The 25,888-nt window shown below is 40.9% G+C and overlaps 1 protein-coding gene across 7 annotated transcripts in view; it reads right to left on the bottom strand.

The window, feature by feature from the left end:
* PLCB4 (phospholipase C beta 4) overlaps positions 1-25,888 on the bottom strand; it is a 396,094-nt gene that overhangs the window by 91,630 nt on the left and 278,576 nt on the right. For all 7 annotated transcript variants that reach the window (XM_058563196.1, XM_058563198.1, XM_058563200.1 and 4 more), the window contains 7 exons: positions 23,385-23,464; positions 20,892-20,945; positions 15,213-15,294; positions 14,129-14,229; positions 13,434-13,491; positions 6,196-6,304; positions 412-622 (listed from right to left, as the gene is read on the bottom strand). In XM_058563196.1, coding sequence (XP_058419179.1) covers positions 412-622; positions 6,196-6,304; positions 13,434-13,491; positions 14,129-14,229; positions 15,213-15,294; positions 20,892-20,945; positions 23,385-23,464 — 695 coding nt within the window. The remainder of the gene's footprint in view (positions 1-411; positions 623-6,195; positions 6,305-13,433; positions 13,492-14,128; positions 14,230-15,212; positions 15,295-20,891; positions 20,946-23,384; positions 23,465-25,888) is intronic.

Below are 25,888 nucleotides of genomic sequence, written 5' to 3'. Positions count from 1 at the left end.
ACCTCAAATATTTGCCAATTTCTGTAAAAGGAAAATGATTTTCAATAATCTCTATTCTCAGAGAATAAAATTTTAGAACTTTTAACACTAAGTAAAGCTAAATTTGCAAGTGCCTACGACCAATAGGAAACTTAGCATGACTCCTTAAAATATGCATTTTTTTTTGTAATTTTGGGGGAATATTTTAAATTTTCAGTAAAAAAATATCTTTTGACCCAGAGAAGGACTCTAGACCTTTCTGGAACAGATATTGTCCTTCCTTTCTCAAAGTTAAATGACCATCATAATCCATTAAAGAGAAGAACAAATGTCCTTTTCACTCTGAACACTACTTCCTATTTTTCAGAGAAAAGTAAATTAAATTGAAGGGCATCAAATACAAAAAATAAACAGCCGTCTTGAGCTTCTGACCTGCAACCAGCCAGGAGAACCTGTCTGTACATTTCTACCGAAGACTTCCCGCCAAACTGCCGGCCAGTGAGATAGGTGTTGTGGGAAGAACTGATGAAGTAGTGAGCCAGAGGATGGTCCATTTCTTGGTAAAGTTCTAAACGATCTAGGAAGACTGGGGCATTTTCATCTGACATCAGATATCTGCAAAACCCATCACTGGATATGACACCTAGGGGAAAAAAGAATATCTTAGCAGATTTGTGCCTCTGAGGATACACGTCTCATGTTTTATTCACGGAAGTTGAGGCAGCTTAAGCAGGAGGAGTAAAAACTTCTTCACAGTCTCTTTCTCAAGAAGCTTCATCTTTCAGAACTTGAATGACATAACAGAGCTGCACATTACAAGTAACCTAACGCACTCCACGAAGAGGTGGCATTCTGCTTTCAGATCCATGATGGCAGAAGCACACAGTTCCCTAAGTTCAGAAGCACAGCACCAGGAGCTGTGGTGACCAGGGCTCAAGGGGACCTTTGTCTAGTTCTTCCTCTCACATTCACTCCTTATGCTCCTGGGTCTCAGCTTCCTCTTCCATCAATGGGGCAAAATACTGGCAACACACCTTTTCCAGGACTGTCATGGATGGTAAAGGAGAATATGTATATATATGAGACACACTCCTAAAAAAATGGGTTAGGCATTATTGTTCTCACTGGATGAGAGAAGGCATTAGTGGTCTCCCTGGATTTAAACAATTCAATTTTCCTACTTTATCTAAAGGATAGGGTACGGGATTAGTGAGAAGAGCATGAGGTAGTCATTGAAACACGGCCCCAAAAGCCACTGTTCATTTCAGTCACACCTTTCTGACATAGGGCAGGTCCCACGTGGTAACAGCAGAAGTGATCAATATTTCTGCATCTTCTACCCTATCAACCATCAACAGCCTCAGCTTTTTGTTTTTATTTAAACATTTGCAATATATGAACTGATTTCAAGCTTACAGAAAAGTACAGATGATAGCATAATAAATAGCCATGGACCTACACCACAGCTTTGTCTGATCTTAACATTTTACCTTACTTGCTTTACATTTTTTAAAGGAATACATAATTACAGATGCTGCTGCAGTGCCCTGTGTACCCCACCCCAATGTAGACAATAAAACCAGCAAACAGCCATTGATGGCTAAGCAGCTAGTAACTATGCGGGATTGGAATTTGCCAGCTCAGAATATGTCTCTGCCTGAATGACATTTTGACCCCCAACCCCACTAACTAACCAAAGGAGTTTGGGATGGGAGGCCTGCCCCCAGAACAGGCCATCACCATAGACATCTCAGGTGTCTGGGTGGGTCCCTGATAAGCCCATTCTTAGTTCTGGTTACCCTTTATGAGAGACATTTACATTTGTAAAGAAAATCTCCATCTGTAAAGGTATCTTTTTCCCTGTACCAGGAAGAAGTGGGGGATAGCCTTACCTAGAAATTTAGCAGAACAGAAGATGAGGACTTAAATCTGCACGATAAACTTACCCATTGCTAACTGTGCTGTTTAGGTAACATGGTTAGGAACCACTAGGTTCCTATAGGTAACATCCCCCTGGAGTCGGGGTCACCATGGTAATGGGTGTTTGAGCTATTTTTTCAGGAACTGAACCCCTGTCCACTTCAGGCCAGATTGAGACCACCAACCCATCAACTGGAGTTCCTGAGGTTGGAACTCCACCCTCAGGGCATGCTAATGCCGCCATTTTGTGAACATGTGTCCTCCAAAGAGACATGAAGCCTGACTACTGACTACGCTTGCGCAGATCATCAATTACCTCATCTCTCCTCACCTCCAATCATTTCAGACCACCTTGCCCCCTTCCCCATAAATACCCGAGTCCCTTTTTTCAGGGAGGCGGGTTTGAGACTTGTTCTCCCGTTTTCCTCACTTGGCTGCCTTGTGATTAAACCCTCACTCTCTGCAATCTCGTCGTCTCAGTGATTGGCTTTCTGGGCTGCGGGCAAAAATGGACCTGGTGCAGTAACAACAACCAGTACCCTAGATTTGTGTTTAACATTCCCTAGATGGTTTTGTAACTTTACTATATATGCATTTATCCAAACAACATGTAGTTTTGAATATTTTAAAATTTATATAAAAGATATCCCACTATTTGCATTTGCAACTTGCTATTTTTGCTCTATTTTCTTGGGACTTATGCAGTTATGTGAGTAGCTCTTGTTCACGTATTTTTCACTGAATAATGTATAGTGGTATGTCCAGCAATAGTGTGTAGAATGTAGAGAAGTCCATATAAGAATATACCAGGACTTATTATCCATTATTCTGTTGATGGAAATTTAGGTCATTTCTAATTATAATTAAAAGTACTGCAATAGAAATTTGTGTATCTATCTCCTTGGGCACATACATTCATTCTCAGAGAAAGTACTTTTTGAGGCACTGGGACAGATGCAGTGATGGAAGAAACAGACAAGCCCTGTCTTCATGAAACATGTATTATGGGCAAGAGAACAAACAAATTAACAAATAAATATAAGTATAAAATAATGTCATGAAAGTACTAGAAGGAAATAGAAAGCAGGGAATGAAAGTGATAAGGAATGACCAGGATGCTGTGTTAGTTATGTGGCCAGCAAAAGCCCTTCTGAGGAGGTCACATTCACATATGGGGAGCAAGCCACATGCATAGCTGGGGGAACCCTATCCCAGGCAGAACAATCTGCAAGAGCAAAGACTTGATGCAGGAGTATGTGATGGAGGGGAAGAGGAGCTGGAAATGAGGCTGGAGAGGGAGCCGGAGGCAACATCAGTGGGACTTTAATCTTTGCTAAGTACTTTGTATTTTATTCTAGGTATGCTGGGAAGCCTTTGGAGGGTTTTGAAGAGTGGAATAACATGATCAGATTTACTTTTTAAACATTTACTCTGGCTGCTGAGTGGAGCATAAATCGTACGGCAGAGAGTAGAAAGGAGAAACCTAGTTAGAAGTTAACTGGCATTGCCCAGGGAGAGACTATGAAGGCTTGTAGAGTCTGGTAAGGGTGGAGATGGTGAGAAGTGATTTATTCAGGATAGATCTCCAGTGATGGATCAGAGGTGATGTGAAAGAAGGAAACAAATCAAGGATGATTCCAGTTTTGGCTTGAAAAGCTGGGTGAATAATGGCACCATTTTCTAGGCCACAAAAGGAATAGGTCTGTGGATGGGGAGAATCAAAACATGTTGTAGATATACATTGGAAATGCCCACTCAACATCCAAATGGTGCCTTCTACTATAGGTCTGTAGTTTAAACAGAGGTTAAGAGTAGAGAGTTTATTTTGTAAGTCATGTGTGTTAGTGCAGTCAAGTCAATTCTGACTCCTAGTGACCCTGTGTACAACAGAGCTGAACCCTGCCTGGTCTTTTTGCACCATCCTCTCACCTTCCAGTGCTGTATCAGATAATGGTCTGCTGCTATTCATATGGTTTTCATGGCCAATTTTTTTGAAAGTGGGTGGCCAGGTCCTTCTTCCCAGTCTATCTTAGTCTGGAAGCTCCGCTGAAACCTGTCCACCATGGGTGATCCTGCTGGTATTTGATATACTGGTAGGATAGCTTTCAGCATCGCAGCAACATGCAGCTGCCACAGTATGACAACTGACAGACGGGTGGTGTGGTTCCCTGACCAGGAAATGAACCCGGCCCCGTGGCAGTAAGAGCACTAAATCTTAACCACAGGGCTGGCTCACGTGTATATAGAAGAAACTTAATATCATCAGCCCGGATGAGCTCACCTAAGGGGTGAGTACAGATGGAGCAGAGATCTGAGGCCTGAGCTTGGGCCACTCGGACATCCAGAGTTGGGAAATATGTAAGAGATTATTTAGGGTACATACCTGCAAGTGGAAAGGCTGGGCTGTAGGAGAGGTACATTTTCCACCTTACTAACTATTGCAAAATATTCACCAAGGTGGTTGTTTGTACCAATTTCTGCTTCCACCAGAAGTTTATAAGAATTCCTTTTGCAGCACATTCTCATCCATACTTGATAATGACAGATTTTAAAATTTATGTCATTTATGAAATCATGAAGCTATGCTTTTAGAGATGCCAATGGTAATTTCCTAGACTTTTAGGACCTGGAAGGTCTTTAGAAATAACCAAAGACAAACCTCTATCATAACATTTATCACACTGCCAAGGAACTGCTGAGTCTGTCATGCGTCCTTCTCCTTCAAGAGATCACAACTGCCTTACTTAACTTTGAATCCCCAGCATCTAGCACAGTGCTGGGTGCCCAGTCAGCCCTCTATAAACTTCAAGGAATGAGGGTAGCGGAAAGAAATACTAGTTGAATGAGTGCACAAACCTCACCATCTTACAAGTAGGGAAACTGAGGCCCAGGAACATAAATCCTTGCTCAAGGTCACACAGTGACAGGATAGCAACAAGAATCAAATCAGATACTGCAAAGTGCTAGATTTTCTATCAAGCTACTTCCCCCTTCACTTTAATCACATGCAATGTGGAATAAATTACGATACTCAGAATAGGGATAGAGAGGAAAGTCATGAGGCAGTTTTGCTAAAAATAGGTATTTGAGGCCCAATAGAAAGTGTAAATGTACATTTACAACCAAGGGAAAACTCTACTGGATTTGGAAAAATATCAAGGGTGGTCACACGGTGTGGCGGGCCAGGCATGTGTATAAACAGGTTCTGTGTGGGTCCAGAGAATGTATAAACCTTTCAGCAACATTCACTGGCATGAGATACAAAGATAAACAATCTCTATTCTGGGCGGGCCCTGTGGCTTAGCCATTGGGTGCGTGCGCTCCGCTGCTGGAGGCCCGGGCTCGGATCCCGGGCGCGCACCGACACACCGCTTCCCACATACAGCAACTAGAAGGCTGTGCAACTGTGACATACAACTATCTACCGGGGCTTTGGGGGGAAAAAATAAATTAAAAAAAAAAAAAGAATCCCTATTCTAAAGAGGAGGAAACTCAGGCCATGATACTCATGGGCACATGGGACAGACAGAACTTGAACCTAGATCTCCTTCCACTCTCCACTGAGACATAAGGCCAGAGGCTCCAGCTCAGGGATCTTCCGGCATCCCCTGTCCGGTTATATTAGCATCACTCCTCCTATCCTTTGCAAGTGTTTCCCCTGCTACAGGACCAATCTCACACTTCCTCTCCATGCCTTTCCTTTGACAAATATTGGAACGAATAACACATTGTTTCCAAAGATTCATTGTAAGGGGCAAAGGTTCAGAAACTCTAACAACTCGCTAATTGATTCCTGACTATTTAATTTCATATATCAATATTTATCTTCCACACCAGAGGTCAAATGATGGGTGAGAGGGCTCATCAAATCATGTATTAAATTTATTTGGCTTAGCAAAACAAAAAGGAGAAAAAGAAGGTATACATTTTGATTCGAAATAAAATTATTTCAAAGACTACAAACAGACTGTATTTGGAATTTTTACATTTTAAGCATTATACAATACTAAAGATCTAATTTAAGAAGTTACATGGGGAAAATATCACTATAATGTGTTTAATAATACAATAAATTTAGCATTATACTTCAGGCAGCATGAACAAATTTTGATGTAACGTAAAATTTATACCAACTTAGATCCAGAAAAAAAATCAGTCAGTTATCAATACTTGCCTCTGGGGAGCTCCAAAGCATTTAAAGATACCTTTAACTAAAAATCCAAAGACTTTCAAGTTGCGTACATTCTTGCTTTTGTTTTAAATACAGAAAAATTCTCTTTTTTTCACTTTTATTACCTTTTTTTTTTAAATCTTCATCAGGCTCATACATCTCAATGATCTGCATTGCCCTTTTAGCATCATAAAATGGAAATAAAATTTCATTCAGTCGAGGATCTCGTTGATGCTATGATGAGAAAATAACTCCATTAAGGCTGACATTTCTTGCCCTTGTGGCATTACACATTATTAAAATATATAATTTCTAAAACAAGATATAGCTAGAATATCATGTTTATGGTTACATAGATAGAATTTCACTTTCTTCCTGTCTTTCTCCCTAAAATATACTTCAAAAAAGTCCAGATTTGAGAGTACTTTGTTGGTTCCCCTCACTGAACTAGAGAAGAAGAATACAAAATATACATTCTTTTTCCTTCAGAAATGGAAGGATACATCATGGTGTGCATGTCAATGGTATTGTCTTCTAGTTCCCAAACCACAGGTAAGACATTTGGCATAAGTGTCTACATAAAGTGAGGTCAAAAATCTTAAAAACAAAAACAAAAAAGAAAAAATCAAAAATCTCCAAAATAGTTCAAATAGATAATATACTAATTTAAGTGCCAAAACAAAAACAACAATAACAACAACCAAATCCCCTAATGTTAGATGGGAAAACATTTTATTTTCATTATATCTTTCTACATCAATAAAAGATTTCTTGGGCACTGCAAACTTCATTTTCTTGAGTAAATATTTATCAAAATGTACCAATTATAATAATGATGAAAATTAATCAGCACAAGGATATTTACAAGCTATAAATGATATGAAAATTTCTATTTAAATATCAGTAGTTCAGAAAGTCTTTTTCTCTATGAAATCTAACTCAGTTTGCCCTGAGGAAATTCTCTGGGCAGAGAGTACATGAATGATTAAGGCAATTAGGAGGTTGGTGACATCATTCTTTTCAAATCAGCACCTAGATGCTCATGGTTTTACCTGAGGCACCAGGAGCAATGCTGTTTCTGCAGTTCTGTCATCCGAACTTCACAGCAATGGTGAAAAAGTCCAATTTACTAACTGACTCAGCTACAATCTTTTGTGTTTGTGTGTGTGTGTGCATGAGTGTGTATCTGTGTCTGTCTGTATGTATCTGGAGGCAGCGGGTCCATTAAACTCCCCTATTGTTCACTGTGGATGAGAGAACAGAACACTGTGACCCTGGTCATCCATCAAATAAAGCAAACTTCAATGGAATAACGGCAGATAAGCAGCTGTGAGCAAAACCTGGTCAGCAGGTAGGACCTTGGCAATAGCTCTTTACCCAAATATATTCACAGTCTTTGAAAAACATTATTGAAAAAGTATTTAAGAAACAATTGTGAAAAGTTCATATGGATTTCCCTTCCCTATTTGTTTTGAAATGAAAATTTGAAAAGTGGGTTACACAGAATGAATGCCTTTGGCCAACAGAACACTGGATGTAATTTCCTAAAGCAGTTGTGGCCTAGCCTATTCTGGCCCTCCCACCTCCCCACCGAGTTAAGAGCGTTGACTCATAAGGAATCAATATCTTTTTGTCAATTTATCCCAATGAAGCATGCTTCTGTTGTAATCTAAGAAATGATGGCTCACAACAGCTCACATCCATGCATGTGCAAGAGCAGAAACTCTTATATTAATAACAGGCCTCGAAACCATAAAGAACAAAAGTTATGGGGCATGCAGAGAAAGAGAGGTTGTGAGGCGGACCATGGAATGCCAGGCAAGTGAAGGCATGCTACATCTTCTTTAAGAAATGGATGGGCATCATGCAACCCTAGAGCCGGCTGTTCACGGGGATGACAAGCACCACCCCTCTGGTGAGAATGCAGTCTTTAAAAACAAACAAGCAAGCAAAAAACTCTTTCTAGGCACATTCCTTCTCCCGTCTCTGTGAATAATATCACGGAAGATGGACATCGGATGAAAAGGTCCTTTTTAGACCCACTGCAGTTATGGTCATGGTTGGCCACTATATTTCTCTTACTTAAAAGTAAGTCTTTTAATTTAAAGATATGCTCATTGGTAAGTATCCTGGACTCATGGAGATGATAGGGCAAATCCATATGAATTAAAAAGTGAACGAAAGAAGAGATTAAGCTAAAGGGGAGAGGAGAGATCAAGTTAGGGAAAGGATGAGAGGGAATCCAGGCATTTAGGTGCTTTTTAGATACATCTGTGTGTGTATTCTAACCAGGTGTTACCTGTGGTGTGGTCTGTGGATGGCAGCAGTCACATCGCCCTCACCTGGGAGCTTGTGAGAAACGCACATTTTTGGGCCCCACCCCAGACCTACCAAATCTGATTCTCTGGGGTGGAATCTGTGCTTTAACAAGCCTTTCAGGTGATTCTGATGTGCTCAAATTTAAGAAGCACTGCTTTAACTTGTAAAGGTATGCATTTTAAGATATTTGCATTTCAGTAAAAAAAAAAAAAAAAAAAGTACCTAATACCTACAAGGATAGAAGAATGCTAAATGGTGTTTGAGATGTCCTCCCAATTAAACCCCAGTAAAATTTCCTCAGAGGGCATTATATTCACTAGAACATCCTGCCCATCAGAAGCAATTGCCAGGAGAACCAGATGCTAAAATGGATGTATCATAATCCCTGATTCTACATTTACAGCAAAGAAGCATTAAGAGCACACAATATGAAATTACATTTATCTTTGCATCTGCTCCGCCAGACAACATAACCTTTTGCTTTCCCTAAAATTTTCATGTTTCAAAAAAAAGAAGTACAGGGGCTGGCCCAGTGGCATAGTGGTTAAGTTCACATGTTCCACTTCAGCTGCCTGGGTTCATGGGCTCAGATCCTGGGCGTGGACCTACACCACTCATCAAGCCATGCTGTGGCGGCGACCCACATACAAAATAGAGGGAGATGGGCACAGATGTTAGCTCAGGGCCACTCTTCCTCAAGCAAAAAGAGGAAGATTGGCAATAGGTGTTAGCTCAGGGCCAATCTTCCTCACCAAAAAAAAAAAAAAAAAAGGAAGTACAGCACAATCTGGATAATCCAAAGGCAAGGAAACAAATGGTAAGATTTGTGTTAGAGTCATAAAACTATAATCTTCATATGAAAAAGTAATGAGGAGAAAGATCACTTCCAGGTAATCTCAGAGTAATAAGGTTGCAGAAGAGTTCCACACGGACATAAACACAGAGGGGCAAATACTTCACAAGTCTGAGGGACCATCGCTTTTCAGTTGGGGTTCAGGGAAGCAATGCACCCAGGATATTCACCCCATGATGTCCAGAGCTTTGTAAAATGAGATTCTAAATAGCTTCGGAAAATAAGTCACAGAACTGTACCCCAGTGAATGAAGAGATAACGGACATTATTATGTTCTTACTCTTACTGACAAAAGACGTCAACTGGCTTCAATCCAAGCGGCACTGGGAGAGATAGATGCGGACATAAATAATATGCAAGAGAGATATAAAGAAGATAAAGGAATAATTGGCAAGGGTAGGCTTACTCATAAGACCAAATACCCCCTTCTCTCTCTCTGCCTGTGCATTAAAGAATACAGATACTGTTAAGTGGAAAAAGAGCTTGGGTCCTTTCTTGTATTCTTCCAACTGCCAAATAAAAAATAAAAATTAAAAAAATCAGGTTTGGCCCTAATGTGATCATATAATATGTATGAGGCAGGGGGAAGATAACCAGCAACAAGGAAATAAAGCTAATTCTTGATTATTGTGGCCATCTAAGACCTTTTTCCTCTCTTTCTTATTTTGATCTGTCTCTCCTGCTCTTCATGCATCTCTCAATTCTACAGGCCCTCAGTTGTTAGCATCTAGGTAAGAAGTCACACAGAGAAGAAAGATAAAAATAAACTCAATTTAGCTTTTCATTAGGAACAAGGAAAGATGTGAAACTAACAGAAGCCCAGAGATTTTAATTAGACCTGCCACATATAGAGAATTGAGTTGGTAGCACTATCTAGCCATGTGGGAGCTCACCGTGAGTGCCTCCTCCAGCTCTCCTAGACTCTAGTTTACTATTTTTATAAAATAAAAAATGCAAGTTTCCCTCAGTCCACTGGATGCGACCACGAGACACAGCTGTGGCAAATTTTAGGTCTGAGTGGTAGGTTTTCATGACTAAATTCATCATGGAGAATAACAGAAGGTATATGCTGCTCTCGCATTCTTCCCATTCACACTAAGCATCCCAAGGAGGAATCCAGGGAATCCTGGAGGGCAGTGCTTCACAAACTTTAACGTGCAGACAAATCACCTGGAGATCTTGTTAAATGCAGACTCCAACTCCCTTGGCAGGTCTGGGTGGGACCCAAGATCCTGCATTTCTAATGAGCTCCCAGAGGATGCCGATGCTGCTGGTCCACAGATCACACTTTGGGGAACAATGAGCAAGGAGATAGCGAGAAGCAGATGAGGAGCAGGTTTCAAGCTACTAGTAAAAAGCCAGTAAGTATTGATGGCACGGATAGGGAGGAGGTGGTACAAATCCCCACACGGCGACCAAGGCAGTGACTGGACGATAGTCCCTCCTCTCCTTCCAGCTTCCTGGAGATACACATTAGTACACTGAATAGAAAATTTCATATAAAGAGTAAGGGGATTTACAAGGTGGAAGGTGGTGGGAGGCATCATGGCTTTTGCTAATATAAATGGCTTTTTTTTCCTATTATCTATTCTAATTGGTTAATGCCGGTATACATGTGTCTATTGATTTTTGCTTTGTTGATCACCTCTCTGGTTACCTTGCTGAATTCTCTTATTTATTGAAAGAGCTTTTCAGTCGATAGTTTTTGATATTCAGGGTACATGATCATCATCTACAAATAATGAGAGTAGGACCTTGTCTTTTCCTATTCATGGGACTCAGTTATTTTTTCTTGTCTTATTGCATGCTCTGGGGCTTCCAATACAACGTTGAATTCTGCCTTGTTGAGACCATGTGGCTAAGGCATGTTGAAAATGTTTAGTCTAAGCTTCTGGACTCATAAACTCTTACATTCCAACGCCTGCTGCCTTTTTGAGTGAACTCTGTCTCCTTTCATTGTGAGTTTTGAAGGCACTCTGCCTACAGGGTGCTTTTGATTTTGGAGAGATGAGAGGGGCAATGGTAGGACTGAAAAGAGACGATGCAAGGAGCTGGCAGAATGTTCTCTAAGTTTGACAAAGCTTCTTCAAGGAGACATACAGATTTCTGTCTAGTTCTTCCAGTCTAGTGCACTAGGATAGACAAGGAAGTGATTCAGGGCAGATATTTTAATAAAAAATAAAGGTTGTACACTTTCCTGGACTGTCTTGTAGTTTCTATGACCTAAAGAAATCTAGAATCATACTCATTCCACCAGTCCCGCCCCAAAATAAGCTCCTTCTTTATGGTTAACGAGAAGCCAAATAGAAGGAAACATAAAACAAATGAGAGCTACTGGCCACTGTAATAGTGATGGATAAAAGCTGACCAAATCATAAGCATTTGAAAAAGAATTTGGATGGCAGAGCCAGAAAATATGGGTGATCATATCCTAAAAATTAAATGCTACGTCTTAGATTTATAAGAATTATAAGATTGATTACTGCGTAGGTCTACAAAAACAACCCATAAAAGGAGAGGCATGAGATAAGAGCCCATAAAAGCAGCACCTCTCCTCAAGACTTCAGAATTGTTTCTTTATTTGAACAGTGAAACGCATATTAAGATCTCTGTAATGTGTAATAGATGGTTGGGTGCCAGCTCCATCCCAGAGCGCACAAGAGGCCTTTACTTAGGAAGTGGCAAATGGATAATATGGTAGATTTTCTCCTCTCCACTAAAGTGTCTTCCTTCTTTAGTAGTGCAAAGCAAGATTCTCGCCCATCTCACCAAAACTTAAGACGACCAAGGACCCAAAGTGCATGAAGAAGCTGAGGGAAATAAAACAATAAATTCTGCTAAAGCAGCAGAGGAGGGAGAAGGGGTTAAGGAAACAGAGCAAGTTAAAGCAATTTAACTTCAGAGCAACGGTGGCATAAGAATGTGGATAATATCTGGGTAAAGATTATGAACATAGTATTCCCGTGACCAAAAACTAGTGGAGTGGAAAAATTTGAAATGTTTTCAAGTAAAATAAATATTGTATTATACCAAAAGGTTTATTTAAAAGTGGAGGCATCTGTGCTGATACATGGAGTACCTTTTCTTTCCTGCATCAGTGCTTTGGGCTCTGGGTACTGTAGCTTCTAAAGTGCAACCCTTCGAATTGGAAGCCACTGAGCCCTGACAGGGAAAGAAAAGAGAAGCCCTTTGGCAAAGATATGATTTGTCTCTACAAACTGGCAAATCACATTCTGCCTGTTGTCTTGAGGCAATACCTTGTGTCTGGCATGATACTATCTTTTCTAATGTTTTCTCTTAATATGGTATAATGGTTAATGTAAATTGTTTTGAAACAAAAATATTGTACATTTCTTACTTAAACTCTTCTTATTATTAATGTGCTAGGAATAAAAGGGAATTTTCCTTTTTGGATTAGCAAGAGCTTCAATGGGTTTCACTGAAGAGAAAACACTTTTTTGTATGTGTAAAGAAAAAAAAGTTAATTTTAATTGTAATAAAAGTTGCAACCTTTACTTGTTCTAAAATATTTTTCTCTTGTGCTTAAGCAAATTTTGTCAACCAGTTTTGGTTAAGTGAATCATGTTCTAAAATTAGCTCTGAGGTTGTTACAAAAATAAAAAGTAAAACAATTTAACCTGCAATCCAGTTGACCTAATATGTGCTATATTTTCACCCAGGAACTCCAGTGTTATGCTTGTTGTCAAAATATTTTATTTGAACCTACATATTTTTCTTACATGCAATCCATTAAAAGACAAAAATAAAGCTTTCCAGTCCGTGCAAAGGTATGAGAAAAAGTTAGCAATGGAGAATCCAACTATAGTGTGTCAATTCATTCTCTATTTAATGAGATCAATTAAAAAAAATAAGTACCTTAAATATCATCTTGCAAAAACACAGACACATTTAATTAAATGATTATAAAATCCACACACACACACAAAACCAGAGCTACACATCACAGCAAGAAACCAACAAAAAAAGCAGCGTGCAAGGCCAACGTGTAGGAAGTGCATGAACACACAGGGCAGCAGCTGATTTTTGCACCTGGTAAAGCCATCACGGAAAGATCAGCAGATCAGAAGCAAAGCGAATGAGGGCATATGATGCGGGCATGCAATGAAGACACTGGAGGAGGCAAGCCACTGCACACAGACTTTATGGAGTTAATGTATGGAAAAAGCTTACTTCATTTAGAAAGCTCACTAATTGGTCTACCGTTAAATAATCAGTTTTGTCTCCATTGCTGAAAAGAAATTTATTAGAAAAAGTAAGTTTCTGTATATGATGCTACAGTAGGTACGATTTACATGTTGGCATTTGTTGATGATAATTCTAAACTTATTTTCTAACCCTGAAGTACTGGTGCATTCTTAAAAAGGCCAGAGACTCTTTGTAAGATTTAAAACCCAACAACAACAAAAGAAAGAACACACTCCTGCTAGCTCACAGAAAATGCCTGCAATTTTTCTTTAGCATTATCAAAAGAGGTTACTTTAAAAACAACATGTAAGTCATCCATTTGAAATAACTGGAATGAATGAACTTTTCAACAACATAATAACATTCCAAATCGAATCTAGTTAGTTCACATAATGGGTTAATACCTAAAGGAGCAGGTTAAAATTGGAGGTCGTTAGTAAAGCCAATGCAAGGGGGGAAAAAAAAAGTTCCAGGTGCTTCAACTAACTGATGTAAAAGTTTCTCAAAAAATCAGAGTGAACTTTTACACTAATAAACTAAGGGGTGAAAATGAAACCCTAAATAGATAGTCCTAGATACTACCAACATACTATAATAAAATATTATGACAAAAAAGGTTTTAAAAATCTAAAAAAACAAGGATAACATTGATATGACACTTTCTCCTGAATGGAACTTACATTTTTTTAAAAAGATCCTCTATATCTGTCCGAGGACAAATCTTTTGTGTCAGTTCATAGAACTTTTCATAAGTAAATGCTGCAGGCTCGATTTCGTCATTCTGTAAAGAATAAAAGGGTGTCAGAAATCATGGGACGTTTTTTATCCTTGGAAGGAAAGAATCTACAGGATCATGAAGCAAAGTGATGACCAATAGGGATTCCAGGGCCTCCATCTCTGATTCTTGCTGATAGAAGGCAGAAGGCCAACTTCCAGCCTCGGCCAGGCCATCCCGCTAGAACACGGCATGTGTAAAGGAGCGTTTCTAGTTGCCACGCAGCAGTGGTTAGTGTCTTCCAACTTCCTCTACAGCTGGGCCTGCTCTTGGAAACACCCCATAGAATACAAAGAAACATTTCTTCCTTCTCTCCTTGGGGGAGAAAAGCAAGTGCCTGCGGAAAGGATGCTGAATCAATCAAGGCCAATGTTTACTTACGCTTATTTTGTGAATTTTCACAAGATCACATAAAGGGGCTCAGGACAACCATGTAAGATTGTACTTTTCATACCGAAGTTTATATTTCAAATAGGATTTGGTAAAGCAGTAACAGGCTTAAATCTTTCTTGCAGACAAGAAATTAACTTCAATTATTCTAAATCCAAAGGGCCATGAACACAAATGGTTTGTGTGGGGAGGGGTGCTTCATAAAATATTGCACAGCTGTCATGAAGAACTGAATTTATGAGTCAATTATTCATGCTGACACTATGCTTGGTCGAGGCAACGTTGATGGGCTTCTCTGAAATAAGCTTTCCATGAACTGTGTAAAAGAGCAGCCTGGCTGTCATTTTCTTTTCCTAATAAAGTTGACAAAAATATTTTGAAGTACACTATTTGAATTTGAAAACATTTAGGTTAAAATGCCCAGAAAACAAAAGGAAGGAAGGAAGGAGAATGAAGAGGAAATTAGCTGTACTATATGTGACTGAATCTAATTCTGAATTCCATTTAGATAAACTTAATATAAATAATCTGGCTTATTACATATGAGACCATAAATAAACAAAATGGTTTTAGAAACCCATGATTAAATTAACAAATACCTTTCCACTAGGAAGACCTAATTCCTTGAGTGCTTGAAAGATCACCTTTTCTGTTTTCCCCGACGCAAAGGTTCTAGTAATACTAGAGCAGAAAAGAAAGGAAAAAAATACACGTTACTGTTTATTCTGTTTTCTCTGATGCAAAGATCCAAGTAGTACTAGGAATGGTGGGATGGAGGGAGAAGGAAAAGGAGAATAAAATTACTTTTCATTTCGAGGTATTTTCACTTCCCAAACTAGCTCCTGGAATGTCCCTCTGGTTACCTGAGCTGGTTGCACTGCTGAGGCTGCTTGATTCTGATGGGTGGTCTCCCTGGGGGCTTGTGAACACAAGAGGCACTGGGGGATACACACCACCGGACACAAACAATGATACATTTTGATCCCACCAAATTGCTTTCTTAGGAAAAAGGAATGTGGCAGATGGGACAGAGACTTTAGAATAAAACCTCATGTTGACACTATCTAGGTTTGGGGAAAACAAGAAGTCCCCTGTGAACTCAGCCCATGCCTGGCTGCTCTTACCCTGCCCTGGTTTCACACGTACTACAGCTGATGTGCATTAGCAGACATTGTTTTGTTTTTCTTTTGAGCTAAGCACCCTTGAGCTACTCTGAAATGCCAGCTGCCTCAAGGATTAGGGAGTTTATTACGAAAGTGACAGTTATTGGGGGGAAGGCGAGGCAGGGGAACAATTACTCAATGTTTCAACAGAATCTTGGCACTACCCTGAGACATGGTATTTTTGAGTAATGGTGCTGACTTTCACTAGTATGGTGCCCATCAAGATGAGTAAAATGGGTAAGACCTTAATGAGCATATTTCCTGGTGATGATAAAAGTATGAGAGACTCCTTATGATAAATGCATCAGTGAAACTCAGAATGAATGCTCTCGAGGAGAGACTTGGTACCCTGGAATCCACACTTGGCTCTGAGCCATGCCTTAGCCACCCAAAGGAGCCTTCATTCATTCCCTGATTGGAAGCCCAGGTAATTTGTCACCATAATAACTTAAACTCTAAGTTCACAAGTCCAGCCTCGACTTGAAGATAGAGTTTACTTTCATCTGTGAAGCTCGGCTTTGGAACGCCTGCCCTGTGAACACAAGAGGATCTGAAACAGCACCTCCCCCTACCCAACCTTGTCATGCGCTCCACCATTCACGTTAAGTGGAAGGCAAGCTCCAAATGTAAGCACCAATCACCAGTTAATCCCAATGAGTGGGAGAAAGCACCACTTCAATCGCAGGGTACAACTTCCCAAAATAGACTGCGAAGAACTGGCTTTAGGTAAATGAATTGTTATGTGTTCATTCAAAGCTTTATTGTTTCATACTCGGTCCAAGAATACTTCAAGAAGTACATTGTTAAGAGTGCTTGAGACAGTTGTATTCAAATATAGGGAGGCCTATGAATTCTCTTTAACAAATCTACAGACATAGCAGAGCCTGTGTGTTTGACATTAAGCAAATCGGTTTCTAGTGTAGAGGGTGCTGTGTCCACATTTTCCCACTTCTCTAGAGTTCATGGAATTTTTATACATTGAATTGGATTGAGAAGCAATTTATCTGACCTTTACAATGTAGGGGAAAGTAGCTATTCAGTGTGTTAATGTGAGAGCTACAGGCCTCCAGCAGGACTTGGGATGTCTGGCACTTGGAATCAGTGAGAAAATCTTTGCATAGCAATCTCAGGGGTATCTCAGCCAACTCGAGCTGCTGTTAGGCCTGGTAAAGGAGGTGAAAACTGATTGACATGGTCATAAACATAGCAGGTAGAGGGCCTGAGCCTTTCTGGAGAAACAGAACCTGGGCAGGGAGTGGGGATGGGGCAGGGAGGAAGGGAAGAGTGTATAGGAATAGGATCTTTTGGCTAGGGCTTGGTGAAGCACCAAGAAATAGGAAGTCGAATGAGAATGTTTCATGGGAGTAGGGAGGTCCAAGCATTCATGGGGTAGGGGTGGGGAAAGTGAGTAAAGAGATTGAGAGAGAGAGAGGGAAAGTAGGGTGTGCAGTGCCAGGACAGAGGGAAATCCATGTAGGAATATGTTAGTGAGGGCAAAGTCAGAGCTCAACAACATGACTGCACAGAAGATAATAAAAGCAAGAGGTGGCATTATGTTCAGTTGGGCTCATTCTCAGGCCCATCTTTTCATGAGGGGGCTTGGGCTGGGCAACCTCACCACAGATTTGCTCGCCTCCTTCTAAAAGAGACCAAACCCAGGACAGAAAATGGGAGAAAGAAAGTCAAAAAGACCATTCCCCTGAGGTGGTGCCTTTATTGTCTTTGCTCGGTACCTTTTGGAATCATTCTTGGGCCTTAAAATGGATTTGCTCAGGTGTGAGGGGGGGTTGTGGAGTTAAGGTGGATTTATTGAGTTTCCAATGGCATCAGACGCCCAGCAGAATGCCATTTAACCAGGGTCCTGAGAGAAACACCATTATGTGGTGTTTCTTGGAAACGAAGAGTGTTTATAAAGGACTATAATTTAATTCAAGTCTTTATATACAGCCCCATGCCCACAGAGTTCTAAGAGTGTTTCATAGCTAACAGGTGCTCAATAAGTTTTTGTTGCAAAATAAACCACCACCCCTTTCCCAAAAGAAATGCTACAAAAGCAAATCCCTTAAGTGGTGCCCAGTCCTATTAGGGTCTTAATTACATTCCATGTTCCAGGGGACCTTCCAGGTGATTAATTAAGACAGCAGTGATCCTAGAAATTAAGGGAGTCTCACTCTTTGCTTGCCCTCAAAGGGTCTACAATCTATCCAATGGTTTTAACACCACCTTCTGAAACAGTCCAGGAGGAGTCATGAAGTGAAGCTCCAGCAGAAGCAGACCCTCCTCGTAGGCAGGCTGGGCCTTCAGTACGTGGGTGGATTACATAGGAGCTGAACTGCCATGAGCGTACCAGAGGTCTCAGCATAATCTTTAACACAACTGTCTCCTTGGGACTTCTTCCAGCCATAGCCCAAAACCACTGTCTGGCTACCATTTCCCAACTTTCTAGCCATTGGTTCCAACTCCATGTTATAAGGAATGCAAGATGGCCAAAGAAAGGAGTAACTATCAAAGCTTTGGTCTGAGTGGGAAGATAAATTGACAAACTGAGTGTGAGCTTGTAAGTTTGAGAGAAAGGCAGACTGCATAAGATTAAGTACATAGAAAGCAAAGAGAAGAGGGAGATAGAGAGTGAGACTTTCTTCATTTGTCATTCCTGCAACTTCCTGGATACGAAATCTTGATGAACGCTAAAGACCAAGGGCCATTCCTAAGCGATGTAATGACTAATGAAGCCAGATCCCTTTTAACATTATGCACACTATACTAATAGTTTCCATTTTAAAAACTCCAGAATGATAGTGCTGAAACAACATTTTAAAAGTGTTTACTCTTCATATCCATTAAAACATTCAGAGCAATTTCCATCTAGCCCTTGGCAGCTCATCCACCAGGAGATTTATCCGCTTTTTTCTGGCTTGGTATCAATTCTCCATCAACTCTAACAAACTGCCCCTGAATCACAGATGTCTTGTGTCAAACACCTGTTAATACTGGCAGGCACCAAAGAGTTCATGCCAAAGAGAGCTGAAGAACATGACAAAATATCTAGGCTATTTCTCCAACAAAAGTAACAATTTCGTATGTGAACATGCCAGATAAAGATCTTTGGAATCAGAAAAGTCCTCAAAGCTTGTATAACAACAGCTCGATTAGTAGGATACATACAAATGAAACCAGAACTGCTAGTTAGAAGCGCTTTGATCAAAGTCTGCGTGTTTTACTTTTCCATTTCCTGAACCTTATCTTGGAAGAAAAAGCAGAAGAGTAAAGTATGTAAAAACAGATCCAACTTACATTTCTGTTCTTCACCCTGCTATCTGGGCTCTTTAAGTTTGGACTTAGTACTTCAATACTGATTTTAAATGAAGATGTACTATATGTTTGGCAATAGCGTAGGATGCTGGGATACATTAAAATAATTGTCCTGCTACTGCTCAACAGAACAAAGGGTTTAAATAAAATAAGGATCAGTGTAAAGTGTCTTTGCCAACAATCATCAGTCAAGGGTGCTAATAAGGCTTTTTTTTAAACTTCTAAAGTAGGCATAAAACTGACTTGCTAGTAAGTTATTAAGTCAAAAGCAGAAAATCCTACATATAGATCTGTAAAGACCACAACAAATGCATGAGGTCTATATCCCCGTAAGCCCTCAATAAAGGGTTAAATAAAAAGAATTCTGCCCATGGTCGTCTTTATGATTTTGTATGTTTTATGTTTTCTCATTGATATTTCAGTTGTGTCACAGGGACACTTTAATTCGTGACTGTTATAATACATAGAATTAAGAAAAATGATGACCTCTAGGACAATTCTGTTAAACATTAAAAGAATAACGTGGAGGGAGCGTGGAGATACCCTCAAAGGAACGCAGAATGGCAGGTCTGGAGCAGAATGAAGTGGCTGGACAGAAAGGGAGGCTCAAAAGTCAGAAATGGCCAAGAGCCATTTGAGCAGCATGCCACTGCTGAAATGCATCTACTCAAATGCCGTGCAGCTGGTGATCTGCTTGCCTCATCGCCAAAAGACAAAGCAGCTCTAAGACAGGATCCTACTCTGTAGTTCTGGGCTTTGTTTGTTGCTGTTTGTTGGTTGGTTTCTTCACTAGTCTTGTCCAGAGAAGAAGTCAACATGAACCCCAGCCTGGAGAATACTAGAAGAGTGGGTTGGTATCTGAAGAACTCAGGCTTGATTCAGGCTTAGGTTCCTGAATCCAAATACAGTCCTGGCTTCATGTGGACAGCAGATCCCCTGGGGCCCAGGCTAGCTTCTGGAATTTCCATAAAGTGCTTTCACAAACTCCAACCAGAAAGCTACTGGAGAGTTTGGTAAAGGATTCCCATCACTACCATTGCAAGAGCTTCCAACTGTAGCCACAGACCATTAATAAACTCTAATGCCAGAAAGGGAGTGGAGAGGCAGAAAAGAGGGAAGCATGAGGAATCTTCAGAGGGTGAAACACGTCAGCATAAGTATTAAAGAACAAGCGTGGAGAATGTATCTGGTTAACGTTCTCCTCATTCTTGATTCCACTCAGCCTTTACCGCCATTTTCTTTTCCTTGTTACTGTGACGTTGGCAGGGTGAGGGAGGAGGTGACAGCTCTGAAGAGTGTGTGGTGTCAGTGGCAGCACCTACAGAGCAATTGGCAAGAAGCGAAAGGAGGAGTCCACCACTCTGGCACTGAGGGGCAGCAAGGCTCAGAATGAGACGCACTGCCCAGAGGCATCACCTTCCTAAGACAGTCCCCACACTTGCGCCGTAGGTGCATAATATAAACTTCTCTAATTTCAGCTAACGGTTGCTCAGGGCAAGTAGGTAAAAGACACTTAAATCCTAAAAACCCCCTTATTTGAAGATAAAAAAGAATACTGCTACATTTTCGGATGTTCTTGATCAAAGGAGAGTTAACACTACTCATTCTGAGGAAAAATGCGACTTTACATGCATAATGATTTTTACAAACTGATCATGGCATTTGATGAAGTGATTCAAACTAAACTTCCAGAAATATCTTTAGCTGAAGCAATTAACAAGTACTGGGGAGGGCTCTCTCTTTGGTTTGGTATGATGAGGGTTGACACAGCGTATGGAGAGCACAGAGAAATGATGGACTTACCTCCTAACTGGAATTTTACCATTTGTGTTGGTCATAAATGCCAATTTCATCCAGCTGGAAAACAACAGTAACAACATTGTTTTAATGTTTCTTAGGAGGAACAGCTCAATCCAGTTAAGAACTTTAAAAGAAAGTTCATTCAAACAACGAACATTTATTCTGAAAACCAGAGACAATTATATACTGTGAGATAAATTTACGGTTGTCAGATTTAGCAAATAAAAATACAGTTAAATTTGAATTTATGATAACAATTTTTTACTACAAGTATGTTCGAAATAGTGTACAGGACATACTTATACTAAAAAATTATTTGTTACTTATCTGAAACTCAAGTTTAACTGTAAGTCCCATATTTTATCTGGCAAACCTAAACCAACTGGAAAATTGGGTGCTTGCACTGAACAAAACAAGTCCCCAGTACTTATTTCGTGATTGGTCTAGTCCTTGATTATTGCTCTTTAATAATCTACTAAGGTGGTGAGAAATGCAACTGATGGTGACACCAGCCAGCCTTGTCTTGAGGACCCATGGGGAACCCCCACCCTAGCTCGAGGTGCAGTGAAGTACAGATGGGCACCTTCCTTAACTTTCATCAGTAAGAGAATTTCATTAACTCAATTGATGGTAAGCAACTCTTTGCTTTCCCCAGACTTTCAGGACACATGAAGACCCATAACATTTATTGGTACTTTGGTGCTAGGACTGTTCTTAGCTGATGACCCCCATTTTCACTGTTTACAGTGAATAATATTCTAACAATCAGCAGAACGTGATGATTTGGTAAAGTTTCTGTCTCAAGTCACATTTCCTAGAAGCACAAGTGATTACTTGTGAAGGGGATGTTTTCAGGACAACAAGAGTGAGGGAAACAATGGGGCAGAAAGAACAGTGGGCAAAGTTGTGGTCTCAGCTGGAATGTTCGCCTGATGCCACAGGGAGCTCTGGGTGTGACGTGCACCAGACTTGGCAGCAAGGGGGCTGGCCTTCTGTAGCCTGTTTCAGCTCCAGGAGCAGGGAGGAGTACGACCTCCCAGGTACGGGCCTCCCCTTCAGCAGAGGGCAACACTCTGGAGAAGCGGCAGGTGTGAGCCCCTGGCGAGCTAACCCTCACAGCAGCTGGTGGATGGCGAACACCAGCTCCATAAAGGGATCTGGGCAGGACACCAACGGGGGCAGATCAGATCTAGTATCCAGACACGGATATACGGGTTACTCAGCTGTAAGCCGGCATTCCAAAAGTCTCTGAACTTCTGGGACTCTTAGCAGTGCCGCGAGTCATAACATCAAATATCCGTGGGTTGCTCTTTATTTTTAAGGAAATGTGCCTCAGCAACTGCAGAGGGAGAGGAGAGGCAGCTGCACAATAGGAATGCACAATACTAAATAACTCCCCTCTACTGAGATGGTGGAAAGACAACTGGAGGGAGGGATAGCATAAAAATCAAAATCAATAATTTTGAATGAAGAAGGATTGCGAGCCAGGCGCTGGGCGAGGTGCTTTCCGTGACCTCATTTCATCTGCGCGGTAATCCTGTAAGATGAGCAATGGTCATCATCTCCATTCACAGGACAGTGAGGCACACGGCTTAGAACTTCCGAGAGTCACCCAGCACCTAAGTGGCCAAGCTGGGATTCACAGCCGTACTCTTAAAGCACCTGCCAAAGGGACCAGCAATAAGGAGAGAAAGTGCTCAAAGGACTGACCTCTCTTCCCAGGGCCTGGCAGTACAAGGAATGGCACCCTCGGTGCTGGGCTTATCACTGCAGTTTCTCAGTGTGGTTCCCTCACTACTGCTTCTGATGGCTCTGTGACAGCAGGTGGCCCCACTCCTCCATGGGTCATTGTTTTTCAAATGGGCTGATTTTTGCTTCGGCTAGGATTTCTACTGGAGTAACTTACGTGTCCCCTTGAAAGAATAACTTAGGTAGGGTTAAGATCTACCACGGCCGTACCCCTCTGGATTTTAGATACAGTGAGCCGGCTTAAGTCCTGCTTTCTGAATTGCAAAAGTACCTTCGGGGCCCTGATTGTGTGCTAAACAGTCCCTGGGGTCAGTGCTCCCTTTATACCCTCCCTAGCAATGGGTGCTTCTGCAAGTGCTTCTCTTGGCCACACTCCCCACTTATCAGTCTCCTGCAATAGAGGCTCCAGCTACAACAGCACTGAACTATGGCTCCAGGCATGCAGAGCTATTTATCAGCAGACTCAGTCTGGGGACAAAAAAGCCAGTGGCCACAATCCAGAGGATACTGGAGGCTGAGGTTCCAGATATCCCTGGCATCAATCATTCCTTTCATATAGGTTTCGGGCTATGGGTTTATCACACATGCCCTGCCAGGTGTGTACTGGTCAACATCTTCTCCAAGGTCAGGAGCATGCAGGGGAAGGCAAACAAGACGCTGCCTGGCCATGTCCTTAGCCTTCATATCCTAACCTGACCATTTGCTTGGTAACAGCCAAGAACAAAGGGTGATGCAAACAAAACTCACTGTTTCTTGAGGCATGTCATCGGACTGACGTTGTTGGCCCTGAAGTTGTGTATGATTGATCTCAGGCCTTCTACCCATTGCTGAAACAGAAAGAACAAGTGTTCTTGGTGAGAAAATCTGCTGGAGTTAAACATCGTGGTTTTTATTACATAGCCTGTATCCATTTTGTGTAATAATAACATAAACTCTTCTTTTATCCCCTGCCTGCCACACAGCTATCTTCATTTCACACGCTCATATTTTACTCTTTAATAAACAGCTTTCATTCTTTCCATGAAGATAAACATGGCATCTATAGTGTCATTAAACACTGAGTTGTCACAAAGGAATGCTGCCCGCTGATTGACTTATTAAACCTATTTGTAGTCTGTTTAAATATAAGCCCTTTTTCAGTTGCTGGCAATCTTAATGATTTCTAAGCAACCTTATACAATACATGATGACATATTTTGCTATTCCCATTTTAGAGGATGAATGCATTAGGGGTTCATCAATTTTATTGTGTGATTCTATTTCAGTCTAAGAGTTTGTTACATATTTTACCTGTGTTTTCCAGCAAAGCCTTAAAAAGTAAAACATGCATTGAATGTTAGGGTACCCAGAGCAAACAGTGATGTGCTTACATAATTTCTGTATAAGGACTTGGACCTCAGTTTTAGTTCATAACATCACTCCATGGATTTACAAGGAAAAGTGAAGGAAGATTGTGCACGGCAGTAAAGGAATTTAGGTCTCTAAAGGGCATTTTACTAGAAAAGGCTGGCTGGTGAATTAAGGCCAACTCAGCCCTTGGATCCAATAACTGACACCAATGAAAGCCATATCAAGTTGCTAAAATAAAGAATCACATTCTTGGCAAAATGCTTTGTAGCAAATTGATGCTGGGGGTTAAAACAGAACTGGGGACCCCACACAAGCCAGTACCTTACCTTCTTAGGTTTATAGTCTGACTGCTGAAGCTCTGTGCTGAGGAAGGGAAAATATCTTGGAATAGAGAGTAACAGAGATGTACATTCTCCCTGCACTCTCCAGTATGGTAGCCACTAACCACACGTGGCTATTTAAATTTAAACTGAATAAAAATAAAATACAGTGCCTACATTGCACTAGTCACATTTTGAGTGCTCAAAAGCCATCTTGGGGCTAGTGCCTACCGTATTGGACAATGCAAATAAAGAATATTTCCATCATCACAGAAGGTTCTCTTGGACAGTACTGCATAGTATTACCAGGTTTAATGCAGTCAAGTGATTAGTGCTGAGTTCTATGTGTGTGTGTGTGCAGTTTTAATTGTAACTGTAGTAAAATACATATCACATAAATTTATCATCTTAACCATTTTTTAAGTGAATAGTTCAGTGGCATTAAGTAATATTCACACTGTTGTGCAACCTCACCACCATCCATCTCCAGAACTCTTTTCATCTTGCAAAACTGAAACTCTGTACCCATTAAACAACAATTCCCCATTTCCCCCATCTACCAGGCCCTGGCAACCATCTTTCTACTTTCTGTCTCTATGAATTTGACTACTCTAAGTGGACTCATAAATATTTGTCCTTTGTGACTGGCTTATTTCACTTAGCATAATGTCCTCAAGGTTCATCCACGTAGCATATCTCAGAATTTCCTTCCTTCCTTTGTTTTTTGTGAGGAAGATTAGCCGTGAGCTAACATCCGTTGCCAATCCTCCTCTTTTTGCTGAGGAAGATTGGCCCTGGGCTAACATCTGTGCCCACCTTTCTCTACTTTATATGGGACGCCGCCACAGCATGGCTTGATAAGCGGTGCATCAGTCCGTGCCCGGGATCCACACCCATGAACCCCAGGCCACCAAAGCAGAGCACGTGCACTTATCCGCTAAGCCACTGGGCCGGCCCCAGAATTTCCTTCCTTTTTAAGGCTGAATAATATTCCATTGTATGTATACACCACATTTGGTTTATCCATTCATCTGCTGATGGACACTTGGGTTGCTTCTACCCCTTGGCTATTGTGAAGAATGCTGCTATGAACATGGGGTGTACAAATAGCTCTTCAAGTTCCTGCCTTCAATTCTTTTGGATATATACCCAGAAGTGCAGCATATTATCATAGGGTAATTCTATTTTTTATTTTTCGAGGAATCACCATACTGTTTTCCATGGTGGCCATATGATTTTATAAACCCATCCACAGTGTACAAGGGTTCTAATTCCTCCACACCCTTGACAACACATGGTACTATCTGTTTTGTTTTTGTTTTGATAGTGGCCATCCTAATGGGTGTGAATCTAAGAGAGTTTTGCTTTCCTCTTTGTGTTCCAGTCATACCTAACAGCTTTCTGAGGGAGGACTCAGGACCTATATGAGGTAAATTTTCTTTTGCAACTAGAAAAGGCCATTTTCTGAGGACTGTTAATAGCATTGAAAGCCTCAGCAAGCATGATGGTGAAGTCAGGATTCTGAGGAAGGAGGAAGAAATGAAATAGTAGCATTAAAGAAATGCCTCGATTATTTTCATC

The sequence above is a fragment of the Diceros bicornis genome, chromosome 19 (genome assembly GCF_020826845.1).
Source record: "Diceros bicornis minor isolate mBicDic1 chromosome 19, mDicBic1.mat.cur, whole genome shotgun sequence".
Taxonomy (NCBI): Eukaryota; Metazoa; Chordata; class Mammalia; order Perissodactyla; family Rhinocerotidae; genus Diceros; species Diceros bicornis.
Note: the sequence above shows the minus strand (reverse complement) of the source record. Positions and strands in the feature narration are given on the sequence as shown.